This window comes from Chelmon rostratus, chromosome 2 (genome assembly GCF_017976325.1).
Source record: "Chelmon rostratus isolate fCheRos1 chromosome 2, fCheRos1.pri, whole genome shotgun sequence".
NCBI lineage: Eukaryota > Metazoa > Chordata > Actinopteri > Chaetodontiformes > Chaetodontidae > Chelmon > Chelmon rostratus.
Window position 1 is genome coordinate 5,242,949 of NC_055659.1, and position 13,934 is coordinate 5,256,882.

Sequence of the window (13,934 nt, forward strand, 5' to 3'; positions counted from 1 at the left end):
ACAAAGCAACAGATCCAATCGGCTTATAATGTGTGAACACACCTTGAACAGAAGAAAGACATAAAATAAATAAATATGTTTATACTTTACACTGTGTACTATAAACATCTATACATTTGTACCCAATAAAAGTACAAGACTTGGAGGAAGCACAATGGAATCACTAGGACTCATTAGACATAAAATATTTAACACTGTGTGTTACATTTCCTCCAGCGGCTCACCATGTAACAACACTGAGGTATCAGGTGTACGGCTCTCTGATACCTGGCCAACAGTTCATTAATTATTCATCACACAGCATCAGGTTAGCAGATAATCAACCTTACAGGTGTGTGGATGGTAAACAGACTGTCTTACAGGAAGTGGAGGATAGTTGGATGGGTTTCTCTGTTGAGAAATCATCATCATTCTCACAAGGAACCTGATTGGACGTCCACTCTAATCCAGTCATGAATGTTTTTTGCTGTTTCACATTTGTTACCTCTCATCAATAAGTCTGCAAACACAAAATAATCAACCTCAAAGAGATGAGAGAGCTCGGTAAAACAAAACAAAACAAAAACTGTCATTTTAATGGAATTATCAAGAGATACACACCATAAGTAAAGCACTGTCAAATTTTAGGGATCATGACAAATGATTAATTATTACAGACATGACAAAATGAACCAATAAATCCCAAAATGACAAGTGCTGAGGGGACATTTTGGGATTTTTTAGCACTATTGTCCATTAAAATGAAATCAGGATGTGTCTTAAAACAAACAGGCACGTTTGTTATCACACGAAAGCCTGTTTGCTGCTCTACACTGAACTTCAGCCCAGTGCGTCAGTAGCTGATGGGCTGCTGAACACGCCGTTCCTGGCGTAGAAGGTGTTCTTCACCACTGAAGACTTGGCACGGGACGGCGTCTTGTAATCTAGAGTGTAGTCGCCTGTGGATCCAAGCAGACACTGTTAATCTGGAGAACAAGAACTGTTCTACAGCAAAGAGGATGACGATGGTGGTCTCAACAAGTATCTGATGAACTGCCATGAAAAATTTCAGTCATCTGTTTAATCCAGATCTTCATTTAATCTAGACAATTCTGTGGTCACACTGACACCAGTTTGAGGTCTAACAAATATAAATGGAGCAGACAGAGTCTCCGTCTTACCCAGCCTCCACCCATACTCCCAGGACGAGAGCAAAGGAAAGTCAAACTTCTCCTCAGGTCTAATATGGCCACGCCTCTGCAGGTACAGACTCCGCCCTTTCCCCTGCAGAGGACATTTTGTTTGAAAAGACTTTTAAAAATGCTGTACAATGGTTAACATTTGTCAACAATACCGGAATTCTGACCACTAAGAAAAATAATGAAATGGCTGCGTGTGATGTTGTAAGTGTCCCCTGTATCATCTCTATTAGTGGCATTAGCACGATTAGCTTTGTTAACACTTTGGAAAAATCTTAGTTATACATTATTATAATATCATTGGGTGATGAAAGATTGAAAATTAGGATTAAGCAAATTCTAATGTCAAGATGCAAGTTAGTAAAACTGAGACAATCTGAGCTTCTTGACTTTGACAGTCATCTTAAATGTAGGGTTGTGTGTCACAGTGATTCGTACATGGTGAGAGGAGTCCTGATAGAGAGCATGTCTGGTCTGGGGAGAAACTGGCCTCATCAAGGGGGCCACACTGAGCTGGCTTTCCCCTTCCAAAGAGAGCTCAGGAGGAGGACGAGGAGGAGGAGGAAGGTTGCTCTGCTTCTCGGGTGTCCTGGTCACAGGAGGCAGGACAGACCTGGTAGGTGGAGTAAAACACAAGATGTGCATCATCAATCGTTTGCATGACACATTTATAGAATTTTACGTCTTTAGTCTTTATGAATTATGTGACTTTAAAATTGTTTTGAACCTTCACTACTCAGGTTTAACTTGACCCTCCTGAAAACACATTTTATTTAACACAACAGAGTTCAGGGTGACAACAGAGCAGCAGTTTTACATGAAAACCCTTCTGACTGCAGGGTTACCGTGAATAAAGCAGCTCACCGGGAGTCAGCAGACACACGGGCCAGCTGCGTTGGCTCTGTGCTGTTGTTGCCGGGATTGTAGCAGGTCGGGTAAAGCTTGGCATAGCGGCTCTTCCAGGCCAAACGGGTCAACATCTCCTTCTGGATCTGCTCTCGGTAGCAGTTCTGGCTCTGGGTTGTCAGCAGGCAACTCATCTCCTGCCAGAAAGCTTCTTTTAGCAACTCTGTGTACAAGTTTGTCACAGTTTTCCATTGATTTACTTTAAGAGAGTAAATCAAAACATGAACAACTAGCAGAGGCACAGTTACGGTAGTTTTAATTGGTGGACATCATTAATGCAAATGTTAGCTGAGGCCTATGGGTATTGTTGTATTCAGAACCATCTGCCATGCCAAGTCAAAAAGTTAAAATAGTTAAAACTGTTATAAAATAAATTAGATGCAACTTCAGAGTCAGAAAAAAACTGGAATCAGCAGCTCCTCTCACTTCTAGTGCTGCCCCAGTTCAACCTGCTCCACCTGGTGGCAAGAAGAGTGACAGCAGTTTAGACCTGCAGATGTAGATGTGCTCATGTGCTCCCCCTACAGGCAGAAGTAATAGCTGCTGTTTTTAATCTGCCATTTAAATACACAGTATGTCATTTCTGCCACTAGGGATCTCTCAATCCAAACAATGAAAACAAAGGGTGTAGTTTCATGGAGACATGAAGTAGCATTGGATCATGGGAGTTGTTGTCTTCATTGTTGCACAGCCAGCTTTGCTGAGGTGACCAGGCAGAAATTCATAGGTACATTTAGTCACGTTTGCCTGCTTCCTTCCTCACTGTCTGATGTACCGTCTGGTGTTTCCCATGTCACCACTGACAGGTGACTGAATGAAATGCACTGTTACCTTCAATAAAATTACAGATTTCTCTGAGTTTGAACATTGTAGGAGTTATTTGGGATAATGTAACTCAGCATGGCAGGTCAGAAAACAGTCACATGAATCGTAAAATGTCAGCTGTCATAGATAGATAGATAGATAGATAGATAGATAGATAGATAGATAGATAGATAGATAGATATACTTTATTTATCCCAAGCTGGGAAATTGCAGTTATTAAGCTGATAGAAAGACAGAAAGAAATAAAAAGAAGTTAAAAAATGTGAAAATGAACATTTATATGGTAGAGGTGCAGCATTGCTGAAATCCCAATATAAATAATTAGATTAGATAATTGTTAAATGTCATAATTTACCTGTGGTGTGTCAGATGCAGAGCTGTGCAGGATCAGCTTCTCACTGTGGAAATGAGATGTGGCTCAGATAACACTCTGTAACACAGGGAAACATGAGACACATGCAAACACACTTCCTGTTCTTCCACCACCTGTGACACTAACCTATATATAATCGTTTTTCTTTGCTTAAAGCTTTTAACTCTTGCTTAACAGCGGCCCATGTGGCCACAAATGGTAAATATGCAATATTATCACGTTAAAATATCCTCTGCCATCATTGGGCAAACAGATTTAGAGTGAGGGGAGACTCATTCTTGTACTTGTATCAGTTTTTGCCATTTTTTCGCTGATGATAAAGGTATTGACTACAGTTAACCTATAATGTTAAAAAGAAAATGGATGTTTTCAATTACCATGTTCTACCCAACATTACCATTTTAACTGTACTGGAAAAGGAGGTTGTGCTTCAGTTTCTTTATTTCTCTCTGGGCCCGTTTCTTTAGATCATCATCTCCTCTAGCAGACATCATGACTTTCACAATCCCACAGAATTCAAACAAAGAGTGTGAACCAGGATTTGCTTCATCATAATGTTTGGCAGTTGCATAATCCACATTGCTTGTATGGATTGCAGTTTTGTGTTATATCATTTATTGTTTAAGGGGTCACTTGGTTTGTCTAGCATATGCTAGACCACAGGGAAGAACATGTAAACAACATGGGTTGATACAGTTATCTGTACATGCCAGTTGTTGTAAGCCGTGCAGTCCTGTTTTGAGTCACTTTCTTGTACGTGACAGTATCTTTCATTCTGGGTGCTCTCCCCAATAAGAGATAAATAAAATGTCAGTATGGGAAAGGTGACATTTGATTATTAGCATTATCTTCTATGATTTTTTTTTTTAATGTTTTAGTTAATCACGTGCAGTGAGTTGTTACATGAAGTGCAAGTTAAACTATACAAAAACAGCTGAATTGATTGTCAGTATTGGATTTTGTATATCAACAGATACAGATACATTGGTGTGTCTGTGTTACAGTCATTTGCTATTGGTTTGTTGACACTTGTATTTTTTGTGACCATGTGAGAGGTAAGGTGGTTTACAGAAATTCCTCATATGCTAACATGTTCGCATATTAATGTTACCATAACATGATAGTATGAATATCAGCATTAGCGCTAACAGGTTCACTTATATGATTTCAAAGTGGCTACAATTCCAGCATATGATACAATTAATTCTGCTTATTAAATGACCTATGCGCTGTTTGCATCAGGTATTACTTGTTAATGATCAACACATTTGTCACATGATAACAATTGCTGATTAAGGCTAATTGTAGCAGTGGTAGCTGTGGGGGTAAGGGTCTTAGAATAATAATGGGTAATGGGAGGTTTTGAATTTAGCATTAATAATATGTGCAATTAGCAATTTAACATGCTTATATTTGTATGATAGCACACTAACTACATTACATGCTAATGCTCACACTAGCCTGTTCACACTTTTGCAGTGGCTTACTGACGCAAAATTTAGCATGCTGATATAATATAGCAAATATAGCATGCTAACAGGAATTCAGTCTTTCAATTTAGAAATGTGTGGAAATATGACCAGTTGATGTCGCCATAAGATCACAGGTTCACATTAATGTTGCGAGTTAATACTTTCCACCGAGTAAGTTCGTTAATTTATTTTTCCTCCGCTTGAGTAACGTCTCCTTTCGCGTGTCTGCGCGCATGCGCGCGAACGTGTTGAACGCTCGTGAGTTAGAGGCTTGTAACTTTATGTGCTTGTTGGGAGGAAAACGGTAAATATTTTGCTGATTTTATTAACAGTATTAACACACTAATGGTGGGATTTTGTTCTGTAGCACGTCTCTTCTTTTTCTGTGTTGGTTGTGTTGAGGTTCGACTCCGCCAAACGCGGTTTTACCCCGAGTTTGTTAAGAAGTGAGGGTAACAAGTTAGCTACGTGTCCCAGCTAGCTTAAATGTGTGCACAGGTGTTAACGTTAATTGTCTCCTTTATTTTCCTGCCAGGGAAACTGAGCCTGCCAGTAACACACAGCTGATGACTTCTCTGCTTTGTAAACCAGGTAAGAAGATGTTTTAAGTAATGTTTTCGCATGTGTTTCGATGTGTGTCCAACTTTAACGTGATTTAGTTCCCGAAAGTAGTAGTTCATTTAGGTACCATAGAGGCTGAGTCTCATCTGGTAATTGCTGCCTGTCATGCTAACTTACACACTATTAGCCGTTATGGTTTTATTAATTTTAGCTGTTATGTTGAGTGGGTGAACTTGATGGTAAAATTAGAGTCAGTAAATTCTTCTATAATGTTCAATTTGGCCGGGGAGGCTTGGGGCTTGGCCCAGGCAAACCAGTGTGGAATAAAGCAGGTCTAAAGGAGAAAAGAAAGCTTGTAGTGGAACAGGTGCGTAGGCAGGAGGAGTTGTTAAGAGGGGCAAAAGCAGTTGGTCAAGCCAAACAGGGACAATGGTTGAATTGGGAAGGTGTTGAGAAGAGGAAACTTAGTTGGAGGGACCTGTGGAATATGGAGGAAGGCCGTATTAAATTTCTGATAGGGGCGACATACGATGTGTTGCCAACCCCGCAGAAGTCTCTGGGCGATCAATCGTGCCCACTCTGCTCAGGTACAGCAAGTTTAAAGCACATTTTGTCAGGTTGTAGAATTAGCTTATCACAAGGCCGGTATACATGGCGGCATAATCAGGTGCTGAGAAGCTTAGCCGCAGGCATTGAGGAGAGAAGGAAGCAGGTGAATACTGGAAGTTCTAGAAAGGAGAGGTTAGATGTGCAGTTTGTTCGAGAGGGGGAGAAAAATAGAGCTGCTAAGTCAGGGAGAAAGCAGGTAGGTGGCTGCCTGGTAGGGGCTGATGATTGGCAAATGCAGGTCGACTTGGGAGGAAAGCTAGTTGTGCCCCAGGAAATAGTTTATAGTAATCTGAGGCCGGACATTGTCTTATGGTCCATGAGTAAAAAGACTGTGTATTTTATTGAGTTAACAGTCCCTTGGGAAAATTCAGTGGAGGCAGCTTATGAAAGGAAGAAGACTAAGTATGCAGATTTAAAGACAGAATCTGAGCAGAGGGGATGGAAGACCAGGGTCTGTCCGGTTGAAGTGGGGTGTAGAGGTTTTGTTGCAGGGTCAGCTGTTTCACTGTTGAGGGAGCTGGGAGTGCATGGGCAAAATTTAAGAAAGACAGTGAGGGAGATGTCAGATGAGGCTGCTAGGTCTAGTCAGTGGATATGGATCAGGAGAAATAATAGTAGTTGGGGGGTGAAATAGGGACGGTGGGGGGGGGGGGGGGGGGGGGAGAGGACATGCATGCCTAACCCGGCAAGAGAAGAGGTTAAAGTCTGAACAAGACACCTCTCCTCTGCTCTGCTTTCCCCGCCCCATCTTCTCGCTCTGCCAATAGGAAGAGAACCAGGAAGTTTAGATAAGGTGGGGGTGTGGCCAGCTAGAGTCTCTCTTTGGGACCATGCGGCCTGTTCAGGTGAGTTTGCATGGTAAGATACAGAGTTGGCTTGTTTTTTGATCTTTTTGGTTGTTTTCCTGTTTTGTTTGCTTCTTGAAGGAAATGTTAGGGTTTGTTTTCCTGCTCTGTTTGCTTTTTGAAGGAAATGGTAGGGTTTGCTGCTTCTTGAAGGAAATGTTAGAAGAGGCTGTTAAATCTAGTCTGTGGTTTAGGCCTCCACCTTCAGCACCCTCTAAATTTTCCACCCCCTACCCGAACAAGGGTCTGTATCCAATCCCTACTTCCATCTTTTGACTCTACCTCTTTATTTTCTATCCCCTACCCGAACCAGGGTTTGTATTCCCACCCCGCTTTTTCTTGGTGCAGTTGGTGAGAGGCAGGGGTAGATGATGGTAGTGTGGCAATCGGCAGTTACATGTGGCATCTAGGCCTGTGGTAGCATTGTAGCAGCTAACAATAGCTAAAGCGGTGAGAGTATGATAGTATCTTAGCAGTTAGTATTGGTAGCTAGCAATTAACATTAACAGTATAGGTGAATCTAGCGTTATTGTCTTCTTCTGTTCCTCTTAGCAGGTAGCGGTTAGCACGTAACATTAGCTAAATGGTAGCATCGGAACTGTATTGTCTTCTTCTGTTCTTCCTAGCGGTTAGCATTAGCATTGGCAATAGTTAAATGGTAGCATCGGTACTGGCCACTACCTGGAGCATCTCTGGGTCAGTTGAACGTGGCGGTGCTGTTTGGATTGTGTAGGAGGCACTAGGGGGGGTGACTCTGGGACGCCGGAGTTCACTGCCTAACCTCCTGGAGGTGTAGTGGGACTAAGTAGGCGAAACACTGTTGAAGGGAGGTTTCCACCTGATGACCCCCAGAGACGTGTTAGGAATCACTGCTCTTTGGCAGGTATAGAGGCAGATTAGAGCTCCAAGGTTCTTCACTGAGAATGAATCCTCTTTTTGAGCACAAGTATCTTCTGTTTAAATTAACTATAAAAGGTAACTGTACAATAACAAGTACAGCAAGTCTGAACCTTAAATGTGATGTTCACCATAATAACAGAACTACTTACAGAGCAGTATGAACATGAAGGGACAGCAGATAACTGAATGAATGTTGAATGACAAACTATGAAGATACAAGAGACATTTTTATTGACTAAGCTATATAAGAACATTAAATGGAAAATGATCATATCTTCTGGATTATTTTATTTTCATTTTCAAAATATATATTAATCCATATCATATAGACTTAACATAAAAGAGACAAAAAACTATTGATCCAAACAACAACAGCATATAAACATCAAACAAACAAACAAACAAACAAACACATTTCCCAAACACCCAAAACAGACAAGCTTAGCCTCATTGTCTTGAAATCGTGTTATCTTACTTGATGTGTTGTGAACATTAATTTGACACAAAATCATTTTAATCTTTATCCATTATTATTATTCATTTATTCAAGAAAGTTGATTTAATTAAAGAAAACAAAGTCATGTAATCTGATGAATCACCTTATTGAAATTGAGCCATTTTTTTAAAGGTAATATCATAAAATATGACAGCGGACATTTGAAGCTTCTTGAGACTGACTAAGCACAGTGTCATATTTTATAATGAAGAATATAACCTAACATGAAATAATATAGGTTCCCAATCAGGCTGAAACACTCACTTGTGGATAGAAATTAAGGCTAGGTATAGATTGTTCATATAACAAAAAAAGAGGGCCTGTGTGTTTTAGTAATGTAAAACTAATGTAATGAACCACACTAATAATTAGATTTTGTAATCTTACTGCACTGAACTGAAAGTGAATGAATATTATAATTCCAGCAATTTATTCATCAAGAAACCTTGTACATGAGACCTGATTCATTGTGTTTTTAATGAGAAGACAAGAATTAAAATTACTTATATCATGAAAACCTTCTCCCACAATATTACTTGTCCATCTACACTATTTTTAATTAGAATTCATTTCAAATGGCTAATGTAATCACAGAGACAATTGTGAGACTGTTAAAGCCATCATATGAAAATTTGCTAAACTTAATTGTTCATTTTAAGTAAAATCTTGTGATCATTGGGAGAGCACAGCGAATTGTAATGTAGTAGTGTGGTAATGCAGTTTGTATTACAAATCATGCAAAAAGGACAATAAAAAATGCAACAAAATATATTTTGTTTCAGAAAAGTTAAATGCACTTCCAAGGCAATACAGCCATCATAGACTGAACCCGTGAATATAAAGTTCATAGGCCAAAACCCAAACTGTGTTGTGTGTTAAACAAAATTGTGAGGATTAAATGTAATTAAAATATATCAAAAATAGTTTATTAGTAGTTATTTGCTTAGTATGTGTACACATACAAGGAATTTGACTTGTTTGTCCTTGCTTGCTATGTTACACACAGTGCCAATAGAGAGAGAAATACAAACATACAACTACATATACATTTTAGTCTATGACACAGACCATCAGCTTCAACCTATGTTTCTACTAGTTTTATTAATACATGAAGATGACACACAAAGTAACTTAAGTAACCAAAACCTTCTGCTGTCAGGCAAGACATTATCTGATATTTACACACAATGCAGTTTAGTTAACTGACCATAAAGGATTTCTGGGTTGGAACCATCATTGTGTGAAATGGCACAGTGCAGCTTTACAGTTTACTGAATATAAAGTATGAATGAATGATAGAAATATATATGCTTTAGTTCTGATACTGAGCTGAAACAAATGCATTTATATTTTGGATGTTTCTCATACTGTATTCTTGTTTTTTTTTATTAATGTCAATCAGCTTCTTCACACATTCTTTACAGATGGTGTGGCGACATGACGGAACAACAGGATCATTAAAGGTGTCACAGCAGACAGGACAGGAGGGATCTTTTTGTGATTGGTAAGCCATTTTCTGAGACATCCCGGATATTAAGTACAGTCTGACAGTATTGGCTCCTTTCCCTCCTTTGTAAAGTTCCCCAAACCCCATCTTTGTGGAGTCTGCAGCAGCCTTTCAGCCTTCAAGTGTCCTCTTGTCCTGTAAGCGATTCCATTGTTTTAGTGTGAGTCTTATCGTCTGGGTTTCATGAGAGTCTCCTCATAGTGAAAGAATACCGGATACGAGTCAGAGAATGGGTGGAGTTTTTCCAGACAAGGTTTTTTGTGTGTCTGTGTTATGTGTTTTTGTTTGTATCTCTCTTTTCACTTGACAAAGTAGACTGTTGATGGGTCCAGTCCAATCAGCTAGCTAAGAGATTAATCTCCAAGATCTTTTTTCAACCCATTTTCAACAGGTTGATCATTACAACAACAGTAACAAGGCAATGTATGCTTAAAGTAGTGCACAGTTCACATTGAGTAAAAAATATTATACACAAAAAGACAAAGTAAAATTTAAAGGCAAACATAAACAAAACAAAATTGAAAAAAAATCCAATTATATAAGGCTTTAGAGTGCTAGTGTGTTGAACGTGTGAGCACAGGTGTTATAGATGGGAGACGTTCAGAGGATGTAGAGTCAGAGGTGTTTATGATATTCTGCTCCCCTCATGTATGTTAATAGGGTGGACAAAAAATGTAAGCACCTCTCAATATAGTGTAGTTAAGTACAACACCATCTTTAACAATTACTACAGTAATATAATTGACTTTACACCTTTTGGACTCTGTCACAAGACCACAAAAAGAGAGAAATTTGTTGTCACTTAAATGAGATTGCTTTATTCTGTCGAGCAACTCCAAGTACTTCAGCAGAAAAATATATGAAGTAAGTAGATGCTAAAATACCATAGGCTTAGGCTAATATTGGTGACTAGCAAAAAACAAACCATGAATTTTATACTTTTTTTAAATGCTCTGGTTGTTGTTGGTGGACTGAAAGTAAACTGTACTGCACTTAACTGGTTACAATTACTTACATTTAACTATGTTTTGTTTTGTTTTTTTTTGCTGGCCAGAAGCAGAAAAGAAAGGGGTGGCAGCTTCTCCCTCGTCTTCATTCCTCGCATTTCTGTCAGAGGAGGACAAAACGGAGAAGGAGAGCAACAAAAAGCAAAAAGAAAGCAAAGAAGTAAGTAAGTAATACATAAGAGAAATAAATAGTGGTCATTAAGAAATAAAGAACAGAATAGATACTTTGATAAGATAAGACTTTATTAATCTCACGATGGAGAAATTCACTTTTACAGAAGCTCTACATAACACACAAGGGGGGGTGAAACAGCAAATGGAAGTGCAAAAAGGAACAATAGGGTGCAAAATAAGAACAATAAGGGTGCAAATAAGAACACTAGGAAGAACAAGAACAATAAAGGTGCAAATGAGAACAAACAGAGCAATAAATTACAACTGTGCAAACCACAAAAAGAATTTCAAAAATGTAAAAAAAAAAAAAATAAAAATACAAAAATTGTAGGGTTGTAGTACAGTCTGTACCCCTAATAGTGTTGTGCAGTGATAACTGTCTACATACCTTATTCATCTAGTGCAATCGAAAGAATTAAAATAGATACTATATACGTCTGTGCCTCAGTTAACATTTAGGATGTCTGATGTTTGAGCCATCTTCATATATATTTGATATTAGTTTGACAGTTTCCTCTTTGGTTCCTGTTATCCAGCAGCAGGTTGCATCACAAAGATAACGGAAAAATCTGTGTGATCCTGAACATGTCCACTGTATTCCCAAAGTGATTAGCTGTTTGCCGGGGAGGAACCAACCAATCATTAATATATCATGTGGTCATACCTGAAGACGAACAAAAGTCCAACCAAGAGTCTGCAATGAGACAGGAAAGGAAAACTCTGCTTATATACTATGAAGTCCATGACTGTACATGACAAGGGGGCCTAGATATTCTTCCTCCGATGTGATAATATAGTTGAAGTAATATCAGAGGTTCTTCTTCTAGCTCTGCTCCTGCTCAGCGTAGAAACCCTCTAGTCCATCCATACAGGCGTGCTTCCACAGGTGACAAATATGGCACATGGTACCAAAGTTACACCAATTTAAAAGGTGTAACATCTTTATGAAAGTATTAAAAGAATACAAAATTATGTGAAATGTGGTTATGTCATCATACACAACCACCTATCAATACACAAGACAATAGAGACAATCCATAAACTTCATCTCTGGAAATATTGAATTTAAACATTGGTTTCATCTCGGGCAACTTTTATCTTTTAGGCCAGACAGTCGACATCTGTGAGATAACAAAATACTTTTGAAGATACAACCTGCTGCTGGATAACTGGTAAATAACATTTTGACTTTTACCCTGAGGTTACTCTGACCAAATTACTGAGTAACATATGAAATGATGAGGTCACAGATGGGGCTACAGTTAGCAAAAGTTAGCCACATGTGTGCATTTCAGTACCATGTCTGCTCCACCTGGAGGACCAGTGTGCATGACTATGTATGGCTATTTGTAGTCCCTGATTAATTCATTACATGTACCTGTAAATTGTCATCAGCAGTCATATCACAATCATCAACAAATGTGATCAATGACAGTGTATCATGCTCATATTAAGCTGCTTCACAAAAAATGATAGAATGGAAAGAACATAAACAGGAAACAAAATTACACCTCAAATGTAAATTAGAATTTAATTGGGTTTACAAGTAATAATTCAAAGTTAAGCCTTTTGTAGATAGCTGTGTAGTTTATTTGATTTCATCATCCAGGGTGTATACTGCAAAGCAAGTTTGATATAGCCAGGCTTTCTTTGCATGAGCTGGCTCGACAAAACCTAAAACCTCAATCAGCGATAATGAGTATCCGAAGGTGTCTGAGATAATGGGTTACTTTCTTTGTTGACCCAGGATCTCTTCACCATGCTCTGAACACGCTGTAGTGGTGTGCTTGTCTCTGCATAACAGCTGCATCTGCTTGCCTGATTTCTTCTTTTTGTGGCTAGTTTGGGTGTAAATTCCCAGATGGGGGTGGGTAAAGTTTTCTGAATTTTCTGACCTATCAGCAGATCTGCAGTATGTCATCAGAATCAGGAGGGTATCTTCCTACATAAGAATCCCTCTACCGTGCTTTCAGCCTGTCCATTCCTTTGGGCATTGTGCGGACTAGATGTTACATGAGTAAAATCATATTTCTCATTGTACTGTCTGAACTCCTCTAAAACTAGCTGAGGTCCATTATTGCACTTTTGGAATACCATACCATGCCATGTTTTTAGCTATGATCTGGCTACTGGTTTGCACAGGTTGGTGTAGGATCTCTAAGTTACCTGGAGTAGTCGTCTGATGCTACCAGATATGACTGCCTCTTGTACTCACACAAATCAACACCTACTTGTTGCCATGGTCTGGAAGGTAATACAGTTGTATATATATATAGTATAGTGGATTTTCATCACTATATCCTGTGAAATTCTTGGAGATCACCGTGAAGCCTTTCTTATCACCTGCAGCTGGGGTTCTTGGCTGTGTGGACTTTGACCTCTTGCATCCTCTGTGGTGTAGTAGGGACATGGCTCAGAACTGAGTCTGGTTGTGTGCCACATCAGTGGACATCTCATCCCCAGTACTTTACTCTGAGCTCCTGGTGAGAGCATCAACTATGGCTAGGCCACAGGTTTCCAGGACTCCTTCAAGCCATAACGGCTAGCGTCATCCAAGACCATAGTGGGCGCGGTAGCATGCGTGAAGTAGAGTACAGGTGTAGATGCTTTGAGACCTCTCTGGAAAGCAGTTTGCTGTGTAGGCCCCCACAGCCATTCCACCTTCACCTCCAGCATTTCTTAGTGTAATTACCCTGCTGCAGAGAGCTCTGGGATGAATTTGGCCATGTAGTTGACCATTCCAAGAAACTGCTTGAGCTTAGATAAATTTTGAGGTTGTGGGAAATTTTCTGTCCTGGGCCACTTTCTCTGGGTCAGGTCTCGCTTCATTTTCATCTGCTGCTGTTTGAACTCACATTTGTTTTTGTTCAATATGAGGCCAGCTGCCTCGAACGCTGTTACCTGCTCCAGACATCTATGGAACAGCTCTTATCATGGCTGCAGGTTCCAGGTCATTTCACTCAGTCAGGAACCTTCTTAAAGGTCCTCCTAAAGTGAAAGTACAGTAAGTAAACTACTACTTCCACTGCCCTGTAGCCTGTGAATGAAACTGCATGTCAAAACACTGAGAAGAAATGAGAT

At 39.5% G+C, this 13,934-nt stretch overlaps 1 protein-coding gene across 1 annotated transcript; it reads right to left on the reverse strand.

Moving 5' to 3' along the window:
* Positions 1 to 819: 819 nt before the first annotated feature.
* Positions 820 to 2,218, reverse strand: LOC121624975. Its single transcript, XM_041962973.1, has 4 exons — positions 2,043 to 2,218; positions 1,617 to 1,791; positions 1,161 to 1,263; positions 820 to 938 (listed from the first exon to the last, which is right to left on the reverse strand). The coding sequence occupies exons 1-4, from the start codon at positions 2,216 to 2,218 to the stop codon at positions 820 to 822; spliced, it is 573 nt and encodes a 190-aa protein (XP_041818907.1).
* Positions 2,219 to 13,934: the final 11,716 nt, after the last annotated feature.